General features: G+C 35.9%; 1 protein-coding gene across 2 annotated transcripts in view; it reads left to right on the top strand.

Moving 5' to 3' along the window:
* Positions 1-4661: 4661 nt before the first annotated feature.
* Positions 4662-21693, top strand: part of DPP10 (dipeptidyl peptidase like 10) — a gene marked incomplete at both ends in the record, with an annotated part of 1271390 nt that continues 1254358 nt past the window's right edge. For both annotated transcript variants that reach the window (XM_084246025.1, XM_084246024.1), the window contains one exon: positions 4662-4721. In XM_084246025.1, coding sequence (XP_084102151.1) covers positions 4662-4721 — 60 coding nt within the window. The remainder of the gene's footprint in view (positions 4722-21693) is intronic.

Raw genomic sequence — 21693 nt, 5'->3', positions numbered from 1 at the left:
GAGGGGAGCAGTGGGTGAGAGAGGAGAGATCTACTGTAGCACATGTTGGCTAGCTCACTGGCTGGGGATTGAACTCAGGCCTTAGCAGCGGTGATAGCACTGAGAGTAAACCCCTATGCCATCAAGGAGGCCTCTAGACTAGTTCTAATTGCTGCTTACATCTTTGTGACTAGGCAATATCTCATGAGCAAGTTAAAATAATAAAACTTCATTTTAAATTGAGGGAAATGGAATATGCAAAGCATCTGCTATTCACATAAGACTGGGATATATACATGGCTTTCTAAATTACTGTCTTCATAATTCCTTCAACATATTTTTTGTTGTAATATTATGTGATATGATTCTAGTGAGATGGGTTGTAAACAACGAGTATAAAGTAGCTGACCATCTAAGATAGTGTGTTTGAATATTTGCATTACTATTTTCCCATAAACTTTCAACCAAGTTGCATTTTATTGTTACTTGGGAGTTCTTGGTGTTATCATTGGACACTTAAAGGCAGTCCTTGAAATGATTCCTATTGAAAGAACAAAACCTGTGAGTTTCACTTTATTTTTTGTGTTAATGGAGTTAAAATGCTTAAAGGATAGAGAATCTGTCTTTCATTGCTATAGTAGTATAGTTAAGAGTATGTTTTCTGGATGTAGTCAGACCTGCTTCCTCTGCCACCTAGCCATCTGCCAAGGTCCTTGGTCATTGTGGAGTTTTATGTGCCAGTAGAAGAAAAATCCACACACTTAACTTTCATGTGACTGGTATTTTCCTCAAGCAAGGATTATTATAGGTTAGTGTCCTACTCGTAAAGAACCCAGAAAAGATGCTATGAAATCCCTGTTGATGAGGACACATAGGATAAGGCAGTTCTGTGTTATATCTAGTTGCACTCTCTTTCAAGTGAATTTGTCATAGGTTGTAAAGCCTCTCAAACAGGAGAATGATAACATCTTGAGACTGGCAGGCAGAGAGAGTCATGTGGCTGTGCAGCGTGGAAAAAGAGCAACAATAGAGGTAAAGTTATCATTTGGACTATTCAGTATTAGTCTGACTCCACTCCTCTTTGGACACAGATTGGAAGTCACTTTCTTATTAACAAAACCTGAGGGTGGCTGTGGAGTGTAAATAGGTGTGAAAGCTTTTAAATGAGAGTATGATTTGCTATTTTTCATTTTCTCTACCATGTTGATTGTGAGCATTTAATATCAAGATGGAGCCTCTATTAGCTTGGATTCCCTTAGATAACAAGATCTTTCCTAACAACACAATATTGACATAGACCATAATGAGAAATAAAGTTTATAGTTTACTATGATTCTTCCTGAATACATCTCAACATTTAAAAAAATCCTATAATGTGATAAACTATAATGGGATTTTGCAAGTTCTCACACTAAACACATTGAACTAATATATCTCAATTAGAATAAGTATAGATGAATTTATTTTTGTTGAAAAGTATTACAAATTATAATTTTATAGCATTTGGCTAAATTTATTTTCTACTGCTTATTCATTCTAATTGAGTATATTATGATATAACTGATGTTACAAAATTATGAAAAATCTGTATGTTGAACCTAGAAATATTTTTCAATTACTAATGGTTTTCTTTTCTTTAATTCATGATATGATAATGTAATAGAAAGAGAAAACAACACTCATAATGACACTTCAGTCTCTGTTGATGGGAATGTAGGCTGGCCCAGATCCTGTAGATAATAGATTGGAGGTTCCTCAAAACCTCCAATGTTAAAATGCTTATGTTAAAAAAAATAGGTATACCATATCATCCAGTAATTCAACTTCTAGGTACCTACCTATATAGAATGCAAAAACACTAATTCAAAGAAATATATGCACTCCTGTATTCACTGCTGCCCCATTTACCATTGTCAGTTTGTAGAAACAACCTAAATGCTGAACAATAGAGTTGTGGATGAAGACATGACACTTATACACCATAGAATACTACTCAGTATTGAAAAAGGTGAACTCCTGCCATTAATGTCAACATGGGTGGAACTTGAGGGATTATGCTAAATGGAATAAGTCAGAATAAGACAAATACTTAGTGATAGTTCACTCTTATGTGAATATAGAGGGATAAAACAAAGGAACTGACAGAACTAAAAGAAAACAAACCCTAATTATATGACTGCAGAATTGAGGCTGCTAGAAGGGGAGGGAAGGAGTGGTTGAGAACAAAGGATGGGGAGTTCCCAGTGGTCTACAGCAAAGGACTATAGGTGCTTTGGTGGGGGTTGTAGTGTGTGGACCTGCATCTGAGGTGTTTGAACCTTTTTTCCTGAATCACATACAGTGTTGTAAACAAATAGTACCTCAATTTAAAAAAAAAGATAAAATTGGCCTTTCTTCCCCTTCCCAAATTATACTTTTGAGATAAGGTAGGTTTATGTCTTTGTTTGTGTCCTCAGGGTTTTAAGATCAAACCTCTACAAAGTCTACTGTCATACCCAGTCCACCTTTATTTCTTAAGTTGAGGGTGGATGCACTAGTATTTATTTTACTGTTCTTTAAGTTGTACCTGTACTGTATGTAATCTTTAGTATTATAAAATGTTAAACATAATATTCTTATGGAAAACATTTATTCGAAAATAAAATAAATGCATAATTTATTTTATACACTAAATATTAAAATGTGCACTTTATTCTACCTGTTATTTCTGCTTATAATAACATATACTAAGGGAAAATATGAATGTTTACATAGAGTTATCAATAAATACATTTATTAAAACAAAGTTTTTGATACAAGAAAATTAGAAACAAATATCATTAAATGTTTCACGGCCTTAAAACATGAAATGACTTCCATATAATAAAATATTTAAAATTTCTTATATAATTTATTCTGTAAAATAACATCTACATCACAAATTCCAGGCACATATGTGGTTTAGAATTTTAACCGTTGAAATCACAAGATTCCTTGGTCTTTTGATTGTGCTCATTGAGATGCCTTCTAATCCTGCCCCAGATTTAGGACATAAACTTTTTCTTATTGGCTTAATCTCTTTCCCCATTATTGTCTTGATTCCTCCAACATTCTTGTCATCAACCTTTCTGGCTTAAGTCTAATATTGTCATGCTGAAGTCCTTATCTCCATTGTGCTCATTGAACAATCACCCTCGAAAGCACAACCTTATTCAAATATTTGGGGGCTATTGTGCAGAATCTGTAGACCCATTTTCTGTTTCAGAATAGGAAATATTTTTAAAGGCATGTATAAATTTAACTGCATCACCAAACTTATTAGTTTATTCCTTCTCAGGCTAGTGTTTATCTGTAATGTTCTTGGCCCACTTATAAAGCTTCCTAAAAGCTTCATGCACTTCAGTCTTAAAACCTGGCACTTCACCAGCTGGATATATTTATGATGAGTAAAAAGTGTTGGTCTTCAAAAATACATGAGACATACACACTCAGCTTAGGCCACATCTACTACTTTATGATAAATATTGGAAAATAATGTCCTCCATTAAGTCAAGTCTACTAGATGTCTTCTTTCCAATAAGGTTATGTAAATTCAAGTCAGCACTGAAATGACAGTGGGGAGTGGTGACTCTGCAAAAACTTTATTCTTAAGATTTGTGTTTTATTTGTGTGTAATGTCATTTGGGGCAGAAAGATAACTATTCAGGAAGTTGCACTAGCATGAGTTACTTACTAGTTTGTCTCAGGAAATAAAATGTGGTATCAAGACAAAGAATAGTTAAAAACAAGAAAAGGGAAAAAAAAAAACATATTCTTGCCTTGATGTAATATCTAGTAATTATTGTGCTTGAGAACTTTTTTTTTTTTTTTTAACATACCAAAGCTGTTTATAGATCAGTCTCTTGGCTGGGTGTTCCTGCAGAATTTCTTAAATAGTCATACAGAATGTCAATCCTTTACCATACAGATGTAAAAACTCTGCAATCCTTAAATCAGGCAACAGGTACTTTCCAGCATTTACTGGTGCTTCTATTGCAAACACTACCTAGAATTGAATAAAATGTAGTACCAAAATAAGAATGAATTACAGCATTCAGGGAGGTGGGGAGCGAGAGAAAGCAGGAGGGAAGGAGTGGGGAGGAGATTTCTTTTGCACTGAAAACATTATAAACTGGTTAGATTCAGGGAAGTAGAGAGTGTCCGAGTGTTCCTTTAAACTGGAACTGCAATTGATCTCTGCGTGTTTTCTGGTATTCATCCCTTTGAAAGGAGAATGAGAGCCAAGATCGTTGGCTGTACTGTGAAGCTGTCACATCTCAGTACTGAAATGGTACTGTGCAAGTGAATTGAAAGTCCTTGCCTTTGTATTCCATATCGCCAAGAGCTTTGAGAATGGTGAACCAAGTGAGTGCTTTATTTTAGGGCTGAGATACAGATCCCTCCTATCTGACAGCGTTTCAACCTCCGGAGTGAGAAAGCAGCAGCAGCAGCAGCAGCAGCAGCAGCAGCAGCAGCAGGCAGCAGCAGCAGCAGCAGCAGCAGCAGCAGCAGCAGCAGCAGGCAGCAGCAGCAGCAGGCAGCAGCAGGCAGCAGCAGGCAGCAGCAGCAGCAGCCCCCCTAGCTGAAGTCCAATAGAAGAGACTTGATCTCTACTTCATCCTGGGAGTCCACCTGGCCTTGTGCACTGTCCAGGGTCCTGAAACATGAACCAAACTGCCAGTGTTTCCCATCACATCAAGTGTCAGCCCTCAAAAACAATCAAGGTAGGACCCAGTTTTTTTTTTTTTAACTTATTCTCTAATTCTATGTATGTGTCTCTTCCCTTCCATAGAGGTATTGGTATGTCAGGGCATTTACAGTGGAGATTCCTGGTTGGTTTGAATTTGAAATGAAGTTTGGAGCTGAGTAAAGTGTTTGGTTCTGTTTGCATGTGTATATACACTGAAGAGAGTAGTGTCTACTGAACAATACTTTTATTTTGATGACTTTGGCTTTTTTAACTGAGAATATGTCAATGATATAATTAAGGAGGAAAGTTTTGTGATCTTCTAGAAGAGTTCCTAGTTCATGTTTTCTTGATGGAATAGGATAAGAATATGTGAACTGCTGGAAATGGATAGTATTAAATTGAATACAAAGATGAAATTACTGTATTTCATTGTCATATGGATTTGGGACCCTCTTTTTGCTAAGAAAATCACATCTTTCACTGTGAGCATTGAACTGGTGGTTATACTAACATGAATATTATGAGTGCGTATAAAAGACTGTAGAGGGAATATAAAAACATGTTCTTATGTATGCCACCATATAACTCAAAACCACAGAAATGGTTGGAAATACTTTTTTAATTTAGGTGCTTGTTTTCAATTTGAGGCTTTTTCAACATGATTAAGGAAGAAAGGACCAAGCTCAGAATTTTATTATTTTGTTTATATTTAAGAAATGTTTATTTTATTCTCTTTGTTTTTATTTGAGATATATTTACTTAAAAGGAGACTTTAAATAACCAGATTTCCAATGAAGGATTAATTTGTTTTATCATTTATATTAGAATATTTTGTGCATGGACACTTTGCATCTTTGGGAAAAGTGATGAGTTTCTCTGGAACTCTTATGGAAAGAACTGATAACTTGATGGATCATCTTTAGTTACTGCAATCTCTTGTTCACACACTGTTGCATATCTCTTACTGAGATCCCAAAATTTGAGAAGAGTGTCTTTTTAGGATTATATTACATTGGAATTTATATCTCAGATTTTTGAAAACAGTGCATATACTATAATTCCAAATGTAATTTTCAGCAATGTCTCTGTCTTCTGGACTTACCTACTCTTAGTCAGATTTTTCAGTGATAGAGCATAAGCTGAACATTTATTTCAGTTATCCACAAATATTTTTAAAAACAATAAACTCTCCAGAAAATATAAAATGATGCATAATTAGACTTCTGTATACATTAACACACACAGTTAAATGAATCCATGAAGAATTCAAATTCAGATAGTTTGCAGCATGTCTAATGGCAAACACAGAATCTTTTTTCAGCCTTGAATTTTCTGCACTGTGTCCAAGTTCAGAAATAAAATGTTGAGTCTTAGGCTTTAAGTTTTCCTTTGCATGTCAGATTCCCACATGTGTCAATTATATAAGCATCATCAAACAAAGCTAAAGCAGTAATACATATGAATTCTCATAGTGATATATAAATTGAAGTGGGAAATAAATGTAGTTTAAAGTAAGAGGAATTACAAGCTGGCTTTCTACTTTTGAATATGTTTAGAAAATCATAAAATCACCAGTGTCTTTCTGTTTTAAGTATGCGAGGTCATAGGAATCAAGTATTTTATTTGTGCTTTTATTTCTTTGGTAAGGACAAGTGGATTCTACTTTCTGAGACTTACAATCATATCCCTTAGTGGTGGTCTGGCATTGGCTGCCCTCAAATAAACTGTGGAGGCAGAACAAAAAATGTTTCTAGTGTAAGGGTTTTGCATCATCTTGCTGATCTTGCAAATGCTGGTTTTTCTTTCTAACTGCAGCCATTGAATTGAAAAGAAAAGCATCATAAAAATTGGACAACCCACCACTTAGCAATGTATTATATTAATGGCTTAATGAAAGAATCTTGAATCAAATCTCTGGGTGACTTGGTTAATTGTACAAGTTAAATTCTTTTGCCACCCCTCCCTCTGCCGTGTTATTGCTCTGGGGAGCAAAAGATGCTTGTGATGTTCATAAAGTATATATAGTTGCAAGCACTGAACTATTAAGGGAGTAATTACTTGAGTATTTTCCAATTTGCAACAGTAAAAAGGGATGAGTGGAAAAGCTCTCTTACTTCAAATTATGTGTTCAATTATGAAACATTTATAGGTTTTGGAATTTATACTAAAAATGGCTATCTATATTTAGGTAATGCATTAGCCTATGAACAAAATGCAGTAACAACCTAAAGAAAAACTCTAAGTTGGGAGATTTTTGGAAAGCTATGATGTACTGGAACTCAGAAGTCTTTGAACTCTTGGAATTTATCCTCTTGTTTTAAGCAGGTTTTTTGTTTTTAAATTAATTTTCCCTTCACTGTTAAAGTTACTATCTGAGAAACAAATAAAAATCTACATGGAATCTGGTCTGCCTGCAAATAATGATAAGTGCCCAATTCTGTGACTCTGTAAATATTCAGATACCTAATAACTTTAGAAAATTGTTCTATTTTAGAAATTGTAAAACCTCTAAGGACTTTTCTTCCATAGTTCATTGTCACAAACTTTTAGGGAATTGTTCTTCATGTCAGTATAGTAAACATTGTTCCTTCTCTTGACAGTTTACTGCTAAAAAGAATGCATGGTAATGAGCAAAAATTAATTTCATTGCTTAAAAATAGTTTTAGAGGCCAAAAATTTGTAGGAGGAGAAAGAAAAGTTTGTGTGTGTGTGTGTGTGTGTGTGGTATGTGTGTGTGTATGTGGTACTTTCACACTTGAATTTTAAAAACTGATGATCTCTGTAGCGGATCAAATTCAACAACTGTTGCCAGTGAAGGGTGTCTGTGGTCTTGATGGCAAAGTAGGAGAAGGAGGAATCTGTAGTGGTCATGACTATAGTGGAATAAAATGGTAAACATTCTGGGCATTTGACATTTATATTTTGTCATTTTGGACATTTTCCATCTCAACAAGACCCTGACCTTTTTTTCCCGAAACTGATAAGAAAAACAGAGCAGGGGAATTGAAATAAAGGTGCAAGCTTATTCTCAGATCACTTTGCATGGAATGTTGAATGCAATGCACTTATGAGCCATCTCCCATTTCATAGCTTATAAAGCAATAAAGCTTTTCCTGAAATAACAGCAAATCTTACTGTCAATGTGGCCACACTGAAAAACAGGGTCTTTCACTCTGAGATCTATAATGGAAAGTTCTAGTGACTATCTGGGAATGCTAAATACAGATCTAATCTTGATTTGTTATTAACTTGAATTCTAGAATTGTCCCCACCTTGGAAAACGAACATGATTTTTCTTCCCTAGCTTGGTTTCTGTTGGTTGCACTGAAAACAAATCAAACTTTCCCATCAAATATCATGACTTGACTTTACTTTTTTCTAGTGTAACTGCATGCAAGCTTAGAACTTTGACAGAAAATTTGTGACATTTTTAAAATTTTTGATAATAATGTAAAATTAATTTAACCCCCATATATATCTGAGTATACCAGAAGAAATTTTCCACATATTTATTGAAGTTAGAAGGTGTGTGAGAATTTTCTAAGATTGGCTATTCCTGGAACAGAGAAACTCCAAAATATACTACACATATTTCTTCATTTCTCCCATCTAGTGACCCTTTCATATTAGTCTCACTCTTTGTACCCTTTTCAAAACCTTCCTGATTTATTCTATTACTATTGTCATATCCAAGACTGTCACTATCAGTACTCGGTAAAAAAAAAATCCAAAATCTAAAAGTTTTAGCTTCTTTGATATACTCCCATTGGAATAATGGCAGTTTTTTGCAAAATGAAGCTAAAGCTGTCCTTAGGCTATTTATTGACTTTAGACTATCTATGAGCTGGCAAATAATATTTTTCATGATAATTTTCATTGACGTGTTGTCATATTGAAGTGTTACTATGGTAATAAAGACTTTCACCCCTTATACCTCTAATCTATAAGCCTGTTTAAAACCATATTATAAGAAACACAATTAAAAATAAGGGAGTAAAAGGGAATAAAAATATTGTTGTTATAAGTTTTTTTTTTTTTTTGCTAAATTGGTAGGTTTAAGGATGTGGTGCTTAAAAAATTGTGTCTTTAGCAAATCTGTATTTTGGAATGTGACATTGTGATGAGTTGGCATGGTAACACTGGCGTGGACTTTCATCAGTTGGCATTTCACTGGTTGTTAATTCCACACCCTCAGTCTGAAGGGTGGGTAACACGTCTGTTTTTTACATGGGACTTGAATGAGTGTTGCAACTTAGTCTCAAAGAGCATTTTATAAGTAAATACCCAAATTACATTGACAAAAATTTAGAAACGCCAAGAGCATATCAGAAAAAATTCCACCTGTTTATGTCATGATAATATGCAAATGTAAGATCATGTCAGTTTCATTATTATTTGCAGTTTTCAGGGTGAAGATTATAATATAATCCTAGATCATAACTTGTCTTAGAGAGTCTTCCTCGAAAAACAAGCTTATGATATCAAGTCAGATTCACTCACACTAGAGTTGTCATCAGTATTCAGTGAACCCTACAGCTCCATTTGGCAAGGTACACATTTTTCTTCAGCATTAGGAGAATGGGCCATTCTCCTAAGTGGTGATATTTGAAGAAGCCAAGAGAGAAAACTTACAAAAATTACAATGAAAGATATTGTGTGAGAATTTTATTCTCTGTTTTAGAAATGGTCTGCATCTTTTTAATTATTCTGAAGCAGTTTCTTCATGTGTTCAAAGCAAAAATCACAGACCTGATAAACATGAATGGGACTGCGAGTTAGAAATTCTGCTGATCACCATTTTATGGTCATTTCCCCATTTATGGCCAATTTTTAACTATAAAAGATTATAGTACAATTTTATTTCAAATGACTATAAAATTGGTTTTTATTTTGTGTTTAGTAATGAGTTATATTACAATAAAATTCACCAGTTTTTGCCTTTTAAAATCTTCTTTCTTAATAAAATATAATGTTTCTTTGTTATTTGATGTTGATGGTGATTGGATGACAACTTTTCCTTTGAAAAGTATGGTCATATAATGTATATCTGAGGTAAATTTGAAAAGCTTTAGAAAAAAATATTATTAATTCATTTACTTCTTGGAAAAAAAGGTGTTAATAATTTTCTATAAACTCATGCCTTTGTTGGGTAGTAAGGATGTTCTTGATGTATATTTGTGATGATATCTCACTATTGCCATTGAAAATATGTGGTTCTACAAATGTAGCTTGAAATGAACAGGCTCAAGTTGTTCTTCTCAAAGGGACCAGCAATATTAGCAGCATCAGCATCCTGTGCGAACTTGTTAGGAATACAAGTTCTCGGGCCATACCCAGACCTAATCCATTAGAAATTCTGGAGGTGGAGGTAGGCCCCAGCAACCTGTCTTGTAACAAGTCCTCAGAGTGATATGACACACATCAACACTTCAGAAATACTGACATATGTAGGACTACAAAACAAGACAAATTTGTGTTGTGGTCCACTTACAAGAATTGTCTGTGTTTGGATGTCACAGAGGGAATCTGAAAACTTCAAATGATACTTTCTGAACAATTCTAAGGTCCTAGCATGCATTCTGTGAGAGCTGGGATCTCATCAGTCCACCTCTTTTACCCCTCATTAGTTTACTTGTTAAAAGGCTCTTCACACTGTTGACACTGAGTATATATTTGTTGATTATTAAATTATTGTTGAGGTCTATTAGCTCTATGAACCAAATAAAATTCTAAGACCTTGTTTAAAAGGTTAGCAGTTTGGAAGTTTTAATCTAGCATTGTCTTTTAAATTCAGTCAGTTTTTCAGAAATTGTACTGACATTTGGTCTTTCAGTGTTTTTTTTTTCCCCCCTGACTTTGGTTTGGGGCCATGTAATAACACTTTAAGGTATCTAGGGAGATCCACAGTGACATTGAGTAGAAAATGTGCTGAACAAGACTCCCCTCTTCCCAACTTCATTTGAAACTTGGCAAAATTTTGGTAGACAGGAATATTACTTTAACCTTTCTCCACTTCATGATATCTGCCAGGTTGGTAAAATATAATTGACACCATTATGCCAACAAATAAATAAAAGTAATCATATTTTTAAGCCTAAACTCTCATAGTCAGCCCTGAAATGGAGTAACATCAGATAACTAGATTTAAATGTGGTGATAAGTCTTGAAATAAAGGAAATTTACCTTCTGAGAGTCTATCTCTTGGAAATTCTTCATAGAACCCATGGTTTTGTTGGCTTTTACAGTTACCATTGGGAAGAAATAAAAAGCACACAGCTTACCTTACTATCTACAAATATAATATAAGGCAGGTTTGCCTTTGGAGGGTCACCCTTAACTTGAATTCTCATTCTCACACAATGAATCATGAGGCCTTAGGGAAGGCAGTTAACCCTGTTAAGGATTTTCAGCCCACTAACAGAAGGGCAATAAACTTAAATTATCTCCCCAAACAAAAATGCTATCTAAGTGCTTTGTATTATAATTTGTTCTAGTAGCAATTTTTAAGGGATATGACATTTTCATAGAGAGGTGCATAGTGAGAATCAATTTTTATGACTTGAAAGCTGAGAATTTTATTTGCAATTATTATTAACTATAATGATGATAAAAACTCATTTTGAAGTCACCAGGGAGCTGAAAAGTATCTTCTAATATTGTAGTAACATCTGCAAGATTTCATCATGGACCTGTACCAGGAAAGTAGGAGAAAAACGAGATTGATTTTAAATGCCATCTAACAGACTGCTTAATTCAATAAAAAATTGGAGCTAGTTATCCTGGTCCTGGGCTACAAAAATGGAAGATATTGGGGTGTGGTTTGCCCATACAGCTGAATGACAAATAACTTTATCTTGATATAGATACAACCTTCTTACCTCTGGACTTGCTGTTTCTCTTGCTTAACAAGGCTCCATTCTTTGAAATTTCATACAAAATTTTCTTGGTGAAAGACTTCTTTTGATAGGTAGCCCTAGTTGTACCCAATAACCTATGTTCTTGCATCATCTTCTCTGTACCTGCTGAGTAACAGTCTTTTGAGATATAGTTGTTCCTATGTAAGTCTCTCCATTGTCTCAGAGGGCCTCTTTCTCACTTTTGGTAATTTTCAGTTCCTAGCCTAATATGTGGTCCATAGTATAGTAGGTCCTCAATTAATATTTTTTTGAATGAAAGAACAAAGTTGGCTGTAAACTCACTTGTCTTCCCATGTGATGCAGTTTGAATTTTGAGTTCAGTTCTTAACCTAAACAGAACTTCTCTGAAGAGGAAATGCAAATGGCCAACAGGCATATGAAAAAATGTTCAACATCACTTGTCATCAGGGAAATGCAAATCAAAACTACCATGAGATACCATCTTACACCAGTGAGAATGGCACATATTAAAAAAACTAGCAACAACAAATGTTGGCGAGGGTGTGGAGAAAAAGGAACTCTTCTGCACTGTTGGTGGGAGTGCAAACTGGTCCAACCACTGTGGAAAGCTGTGTGGAGATTTCTGGACCTACTAAACATAGAGCTTCCATATGATCCAGCAATTCCACTCCTAGGTATTTACCCAAAGGACACAGAAACATCAATTCCAAAGAACACCTGCACCCCTATGTTTATAGCAGCACTGTTTACAATAGCTAAGCTTTGGAAACAACCCAAATGCCCAAAAATAGATGACTGGATCAAGAAGATGTGGTACATATATACCATGGAATATTACTCAGCATTCAAAAAAGATAAACACATGCAATTTGCAGCAACATGGATGGCGCTGGAAGGGATCATGCTCAGCGAAATAAGCCAAAAAGAAAAAGAAAAATACCGGATGGTCTCACTCATAGCAGGAATCTAGAAAACTTAAATAAGGGACCAGGAAAATGAATAACTATAAGATAGTGAAAATCAAAATCAACAAAAAACTATGAACCAGAGACACTTTTAGGGGGGCGGGAGGGGAGGGATTGGGGTCAGAATGGGGGGGCTGCAATTGTATGGGGAATATAACAATAAAATTTATTTAAAAAAAAAAAAAAAAAAAATATATAAATTTGGAGAGATGTCAAAAGGGCCTTGCAGCCTGTGACAACAGATAGCTAATCTCAAGGATGAGTGGCTTCTAAAATCAAAAACAGTTTTCATATTATGGGTGTCTTTATACATTAGGTTGAAAAAGTCATGTCCAAACAGAGACCATCTCTGTCCCTCGATTTGGAGTGTGGGTCAGCATAGCAAGCAAGTTGCCGTTGATTGTAATGATGGGACATTGTAGGCAGGCGATCGACTGGCACTCTAGAAAGACTCTTTTCTCATCAGAAACCTTAATTTCTGAGATAAATCACTGCTGCTGGATTGAAAAAAACATTTCACAACTGTGGTTTCCAGAATTTTGCCTTAAGAAAAATGGGCTCCACATTACTTTAATGAAAAATAAATAACATGAAAGTACTGACTGAATTTAATAGATGGGCCTTTTACTTGAATACTTTTTTTTTTTTTGAACAGTGAAATAAGGGAACAGAGACTATGCAAAACAAGTATTCTTGATGAAGGAAGGACAGCTATGGTAAAAGTTGTCCTTTCTGCTCTCCTCCAAAGGAAATAAAATCAAGTGAAAGAACAGACCCAATAAATGTTGACTTTGGTTGATCAATGAGCATGCATGTTGTGATGGATACAGACTTGTGGATTCAAATAGTAATAAAGTGATAGTCTTGTGTTTAAGGTGAACATTCAAGGATACAAATGTATACAATTACAGTATAAAGTGGTAAGTGCTGGGTGGAGTAGATACAAACCAATATATGTGCTGGGAAGCCAGCGCTATGTGGGTTGGATAAATACAGGCTTTTTTTTTTTCCTTTGCTATTTATACATCCCAATCCAGGCTTCTATATAAGAGTTGGGTTGATAAAAATCAGGGGAAATATATTCCAGAGAAAAGGAAAACATGGGGAAAAGATGAAGAAACAAGGCAATATAAATATTGTGGAGAGTGTTTCTCAGGTATGACTGACAGTTATAGAGTGCATTTAATAGAGATAAATAGGGACCCAGGTCTGTGACTCTGGGAAGCATTCCTGAGGTCCATGGCTTTAAGTAGTAAGTGAAAATGGGGACACATTCCTGATCCATCTTTCAGGACACAAGGTGGTTAGTAAGATGGTTTTACTTAGGGTAAATCATAATAAGAATAAAAGATTTGTTCATTAGCTTGATTTAGTACCGCCCACTTTCATGAATGCTAAGAGCAGCTGTTTTTTTTAAAAGCTTCAGTTTAACGTTTTAATTTTAAAAAGTTTATTTTATTTTGATTGTCATTTGTACCAATTTTTTCCTTTTAAGTATTTGAATATGCTATACAGGTCACAATGTTGCTGATATGCTTATTGCTGATTGTCTTTTCAACACTTCCTAGTGACACATGGCTGATTAGTGGCATTAGATTTAAACATAAAAGAGGCCTGGAAATTTCAGAAGTAGAGGTGTGAAAATTCCTTCCTCATCTCCTAATTACATAAACCATGTTTTGTCTTTCATATAGATACTTTGGTTTTCTTAAAGGATTAGTTCTCAGGGTCTCCCTCAATAGCTCACACCATTTGTCAGAGAAGGAAAGGTTAAAGTACATTTGATGTGTTGCAATTCTATGCCCATAAAATTTTACAGATACTCCAGCGTAACCTATCATTTTGCAGACAAGAAAGATGAGGATTAAAAAGGGTAAGTAGGTGAGGTGAGAGTTGTGTGTGTGTATATATATATATATATATATATATATATACACACACACAGACATACACACACACCCACAACCATCATGGAGGCTTGTCTCATCCCTTAAATAACAATGGCACTAGCTTCCATCACGGTTATTATGTGACAGCTTCAGTTCCATAATTGGCCCACAGATAGGACAACTGATAATGTTCAATGGATGAAGAGAAGGGTTTTCCTTTGAGTTTCTCTTTAAGAAAGAGCCCTGCACAGATTTTCCTTCAACTCTTATTGCTTAGGACTAAGTCCTACACCAACTCCTTATGCCTTGTGCTTGAAGATGCATGTGGTTAAGTTGAGGAAGTAGCAGAGGGCTTACCAAAGTAAATACAGATTTCTAGTTTTTTGTTTTGTTTTGTTTTGCTTTTAAAGAGATTAGCTGGTTTGGAGGTAGAAACCAAAAATATGTACCATAAAGATAGCAGCAATGATTTTATAATTAGATGAAGAGTCAGGGCCTTTTTTCAAACTTTGTTCTAACAACGATTAATAAGCTAAAATATAACATTGTCTCTGATTGCCACATAGCAAAAAAGACAGAAATAGAGGGGCACAATTTTATCTTATTCAGGCAACCTTGTCTTCTTTGATGTTAAATGACTCAGTATTCCAAAATTTTTGCCTTGTGTTTTCCTTTTACCGTGTCAGTGGGCTCTTTTCTCTTTGTGGGAGTTGAAAGAAATTGTTATATTCTTTATCAAACAATTAGGGCTTTTCAGGGCCTATCACAGTAATTTCTTCTCTGATAACTCTTGCACCTTGGAGCCCTCAGCCTTTGAGGAGCATTGGAATACACAGCTACCTCCAAGGTCGATGATTATGGTTACTTGTAGAATTGCAATGGTGGTAACTGTGGTAGTTGGAGAGAGAATGCTCTAACTGAAGGTATATGATAGAAAAGTCTCTGCTTGTGGAAGAAACTCCTTGCGGGGGTGTTTATGATGGGATCATAGACTATATGGATGAGGTCACACCAAAATAATATTTAGGGGAGCTAAGGACTTCTGGGTGATGTCAGTAACTGCCATGGACTTAATTATCAGATGCTGAACAACAACAGATTTATGTCTCCCACTCAGACCTCTCCCTTGACCTGTATTCTTAGATGCTGCAGTTTACTTAGCATTGTCATTTAGATGTCTCATATACTCTCACATTAATGGGAACTTTCAGTCCATCCCACCACCCCTTTCTCACTGAACTTTAAATGATACCACCATCTCTTTCACAGTTAATTCTCCACTTACCAGCAGAGTGGTGTTTTTATAATGTTCCTCACTTTGCATACCTATTTTAAACAGTAATATTGCTTATAGAAAATAACTCCAGATCCTTCACTTTATTTTAAGGATCTTGCATTATTTGGCCCCTATTTTTCCTTTTGATCATACTGTGTCCCATTCTGTTTCCCCAACCCCAACTTTATCCCATTCTCCACCCAACCAGCCTCCTTTATGAGCCAAAACCAGCCAAGCTCTTTGCCATACCTTGGTCTTTGCACTTGATGTTCTCATTGCCTAGAAACTTTTTTTTACTGTCACTTCTTAGAGCATCTTTCTGGTTTCTGCTAAGGCCTCCTTTGATGAATTTTGCTAGCGTTGCAGAAGATCATGACTAGACATGGTGGTAACTTACTCCAAGCCATAAGGGAGGGAGGCTCACTTGCTTCTACAAAGGTTTTCAATCTTTGTTATGTTCTTTATGAGAACCCTTGTAAAGAGATTTTTTTTTGCATTTTTTTTTTCATAAAAGACCTTTGTGGACTCTTATTTCCAATTCTTTGCCTATATCAACATATTACTTACACATATTTATCGAATATACAAAGGGTATTATTTCGGGCAGATGAGAATACCAAAAGTTTTAAGACACAGAACCAACCTTTAAGAAATTCAGCCTAACTTCTTTTCCCTTGTCCTGGGATGAAGGAGAAAAGAAGAGAAAATGAAGTCATTGAGGAAAATAGAGTGTGAATGTGCTCGGGGAGATCAGAGAACTGTATCATACTCCAGTTTGAAGAAAGGAGTGACCTTTGAACTGAGACTTGGAGGGCAGGCAGCAATAAGCTTGGCAAAGAACCTGGGGAGAAAGGGACCTTGGAATGGTGGAGTGTCTGAAAATGTAGCACCGCTACTCTCACCACTAGCACCACCACCATTATCATTGTCGTTAGCACAGCATCACCATTGCTTAATGGCCACACCAAAATAAACACAGTTTTAGGTGTTTTTATGTGCCTTCACAGTTATTTTTTTTTATTCTCATCCTTCACCCTTTTCCTTATTCCATCTACCTTCCAACTCACATCTAATTGTTATAGTACCTTTGCAAGGAAGGAGTTATTTTTACTTTATAGATAAGGATACTAATTTGTCCAAGGTACCCCAGAACTCATATTTGAATACAGGCAAGTTTGCTATAAACTCAAGCTGACAGCTTGTGTTCCCTGCCTCCTATTTTAGTTTTCTGTCTGCTTTCCCAGGTTCTTGCTGGCTCTGAGGACCTGGTTAGTTGTTGTTTCCTAGGGTGTCCTGGTGTTTTAAGCTTCTAAGCCAAAGTTGACTATTTTGTTCTGCAGGAATGCCCTGTGTTGCTCCTTTTTTGCCTGTCTGGTAAATAATATTTGTCATTTTGGACTTAACTTCACAGGAAATTCATCTCTTCTCTGAAGTTTTGCCTTTCTTACTCCCTCCTTCCCAGACCCCCAAAGGCTGCTTTCTTTGTGCTTTGCTGGACCTGAAATACACCATTACCTTTGTATTTGTTTATTTTTTTATTCTGTCCCTTCATGCTTTTCCTTATTCTATCTACCTTGCAGCTCACATCCCATCTACAGCCAGACTGCAGGTTCCTTGAGGCAAAGGCAGTATCTCATTTATCAAAGTGACTTTAGAATCTAGCACTGTCCCTGATATGGAGTAAATGCCCAAAAAGAATTTGCTGAATGAATGAATAAGTGAAGAACATCCAATGTGGAGAATGAATGATCTGTTACTGCTCCAGAATTTTTTTCATAATATTAATGTCTCCTTTCCTTTGAAATATAGTCACATCACTCATTCTGGCAGAAGATATAAGTCTGAGAAATATGTTCTTGTTTTTTCCAAAGGATTTTCTTCCCCATTGTGTGTGTGTGTGTGTGTGTGTGTGTGTGTGTGTGTTAATATGAGAGTTCGGTTTTGAAAATGTAAATACAGCTGCAGTTGGCTTATTCTTTGCTGAATTCTTTCACAAGGTTTTAAAGGGATTTCAAGTTTAGAAGAATTATTATTTTAAGAATGGGAATTTTGCATGAGGAGAAAATATCATCTGAGTTTCTACTCTGTGCCAGAAATTCTCTAACAAATTAATTTATTTTCACCACTTCTCTGCTAAGGGAAGAAGAAGGAACCAGCACTTTACATAACTGACCTTGGTCAAACTCTTTGCATTTAATGTCTCTCTTAACATTGAAGGTAAATATGACCCTTATTTTACCAACAAAATATGTAGGCCGCAATGATACAAGGAAAAGAACAAACTGGGCCTCCTATCCAGTCCTGCCTCGATTCTATAGGTGCAGCAACCCACGCCCCCAGTTGTACCATCCTGTAATACTGCTCATGGGAAGCAGCCAACTTAAGGAGTCTTCCTTCCAAAACTTAGAGGTATTTGAGTTGTCAGGCAATCACTGTATGCTGACAGGTTGCCTTTGCAAAGAGTCACATTTTCACAATCACCACCACACTCTGGGTCCTTATCAAGTATCAATAATGGATGGGGCAAACCTAGAAGTAGCAGAACAGGCATCCAAGATTCAGTGAGGCAGGAGAAATAAGGATTCAGTGAGGCAGAAGAAATAATGCAAAGTCCAGAAAGTGCATCTGCTGGGAATGCCAACTAGTTCCAACAAACATGAGGTAATTTCAAAGATGAGCTCAGGGATTTAGACTGAACATTCTGGATCAAGAACAAGTTCATGCAGGACCTGATAAGCAGTGAATATAACTCTCTTTGAACTAGCAAATTCATAGTATTAGATATCCAAGAAGAGGGTTCTGTAGCAATTTGGACTTAGAGTAACAAGCAAAAACAGCAACCATAACAGAAATGTGTGTGTTCCAAGTATTTTCAAAACATTTCCATATAGTAAACACTTTTGATATCAAAACACTATAAAAGTTTTGCAATCCTGCAAAATACATATAATTATTATTGATAGGTTATGATGAAATAAAGAAGGAAATATATAGTGTTAGAATGAGAAATAACAGTATGTAACGGAGCATACTATACTATGTAGTTTTATCAATTGCAATAGATTTTGGAAGGGCAACTTCTGAAGTGAATGATCATGATTATCTGCACAAATACTTGGAGTATTTAAAGTCATAGGGTGACTTTTTTTCTGTTCAGAAAAATTGGGTAAAGGAGGGTGCTTTTGTTAATTTGAGTATAATAGGCTAAGGGAACATGTGAATCCAGACTTAAGTGAGGCAAAGTTAGCAACAACTATCATGCCATAGCGTATCTACTCTGCTCCTGGTTTCTGTACTTACAAAGTTCAGTTTCTGTTGCTGATGATACAATAAGAAATTCATGGATGGATGTTAAATATGTGTAACTTCTGCATATAGAAGGTAGAAGTAGAGATAGCCATGTGTTATCTAACACCAATTTGAAGGAAGATTTGAGAAATTTTTAAAATGAGTGTGTGGAGTAAAATCTGAGAGGGTAGTCTTGGGTAAATAAATAAGAAGTAAATGTCCAGATGATAACAGATACTGTGCATTATTGTATCCTCCACTGCAATCTCTGTCAGTACACATGAGCTCAAGATTGCTTGTGTCCACTAATCTCACTCAGAATTTCTCAACCTCAATACCACTGACACCTTGGACCAGATCATTCTATGTTATAATGGTGGGCCTATGCATTATAAAATGTTTAGTAGCACTCCGGATCTCTGCCTCTTAGTATCAACTTCCTAGTTGTTAGGACTCCAGTGATTACCAGATGTTCTTTCGGAAGCAAATATGCCCTGGTTAACAGAAAACTGTGTTCCACTCATTTGCAAAACATTTTTAGCTACCTTCTTATAAAATGTCAACTGCAATTCTATAAAACATGTGTGCTTATTATTGATAAGTAGCAATTGCTGGTGGCCAATCTTGGTGGCCATTGCTAAGGGTTGGGGAAGCCTGGAACTAGCAGAAATGTGACTTATTCTGCTCTTCTGTCATAGTCAATCCTTCCATGCTTCTAACATCAGGGATGGGGCACTCAGGGGACTGACAATTATCATCCAGGGCTTATAAAATGGAGGAATTCATTCAGGGAGTTAGGGATCTGTTCCTGAGTCCCATGCAAAATCTGATACTTGCACCCCTGCCGTACAGGCTATATCCTATCTGCAAAAAAAAAAAGTTTTTATCCTATGCTTTGCAGAGACTTAAGTATTGAGGGAAAGGCAAAATGTGAAATTTTGTGTTCTCCTGAATTTCTGTCCTAATCCCTGTCTAAGCAAAGTAGATGGTCATCATCCCATGTTAATAATCGTTAGTGTTCTTATTAAAATAATCACCTATAAAATCCTCTGTGTTATACTTTCTGTCTGCCTGGACTTGGAGCAGACAAAACCAGTCATAATCCAGAGAGCTCAACGATATTCCTTCAATCTTAGTGGAAATACATTTTCAAGGATAAGGCAGGCTGAGGTTTCAGGGGTATTAGGTTTATTAATCTACAAGGTAGAAAGTTACAGGAACTGGGACCCAAAAAGACCATTTTATCATCTATTTTTTTAATCTCTATCCAGAGAGAATCATCTTGCTTCTATATTTCACTCTTCAGGCTATCCTGAAGTATTCTGCCAGAGTTGTCTCTTGGCAGAGCCTTAAAAATTTGTACCCTGTTCTTGAGAATCTAAATTCTTACCATTGGAGCATCTTGCTTGGCAATATTCAAATTCTATATTAATCCAGGGATTTCTAGCTCTTCCCTTTTCATAAAATAGGAATCATTTCAGGGCAGGAGAAGCACGACTCCATCACTCACATCTCCCCTCCCCGTCGTGAGAGCTGAAATTCTACATTTTGAGTTTGACTTTGTTATATAAAAAGATTGACTTCCCTAGTTATCATTTTCCTAAAAGCAGATGAACTTGAAAATTTTGACATATGTATATTTTGTCAGCCAAAGACAAACCATCTATTTCAGGAGACAATATTGCATACTTATAAATTGTGTGCTTTGGAATGTGTGCTTTGGAATCAAACTCAGTTCATGTTCCATGCTGCCACTTTTAGTAATATTATCTCAGATAAGTTTTGAAAAAAAAATTTAAAGATTTGTTTATTTTTATATAAGAACCGGGGTACAGGATAGGTGGGTGAGAGGATTCACCTGAAGAAGACTGGGGAACAGAACAGGCAGACTGAAGAAATACACTGCTGAAGGGAGCCACAGGAGAGAAAGGAGAGGTCTGCTGCCGCCCTATGTGGGATTCTCACCAGCCGGCTGGGATCGAACCCGCGCTGCAGAGGCTGCGGACAGCTTCAGTGTGGTGCTCAACCGCCTGCGCCACCAGGGAGGCCCTAAGTTTTGAAAATTTCTATGGAGCTTTTTATTTCATCTGTAAGGTGGGGAGGTAATCTCCTCTGTATTAGAGTTTTTGGAATTAAATGAGGTGGACATGTACAGCACTTAAAAACAATGCTCAATAAATAATAGCCAGCTTCGTTATTGTTGCTACTTTATTTCTAGGGGCCATCCTGCATGCATATTACAAATTAAAGAGATAATTAATAAAAGAATATGCAATATCGGAGGTTGTCTTGGCAGTTTTGTGATCATTTCTGAGTTATTGGGAAGCAAGATATAATGAATAGATCAATAAAGTATAACAATAGCAAAGAAAATGATATTAAATGGATTATAAATTACTAAGTCACCCTGAGAAGAATAAAATTCTTACTATAATAAACCAGTAGAGTCCATACATCAGACATTAAAAGTGTGATGTAATTGCTTCCATATAATAATCCCAGAATTGAGTAAATTGTGTAGTCTTCTAGTGGATTTTCTATCATCCTGTTTGATTGCTACTTTCAGAGGACCAAAGATTTCTGATTAAGTGAATCTTGCCTGATAGGTTAGAGAGGAATTTTTACTTAAAAATATATTCATTTAATTTTTTTATACATACAAGTACTAGGGTGTAGGTCAGAGGTGCATGAGTGAGAAAATTCACCAGAG

This window comes from Talpa europaea (assembly GCF_964194135.1).
Source record: "Talpa europaea genome assembly, chromosome: 1".
Lineage (NCBI taxonomy): Eukaryota > Metazoa > Chordata > Mammalia > Eulipotyphla > Talpidae > Talpa > Talpa europaea.
Note: the sequence above shows the minus strand (reverse complement) of the source record. Positions and strands in the feature narration are given on the sequence as shown.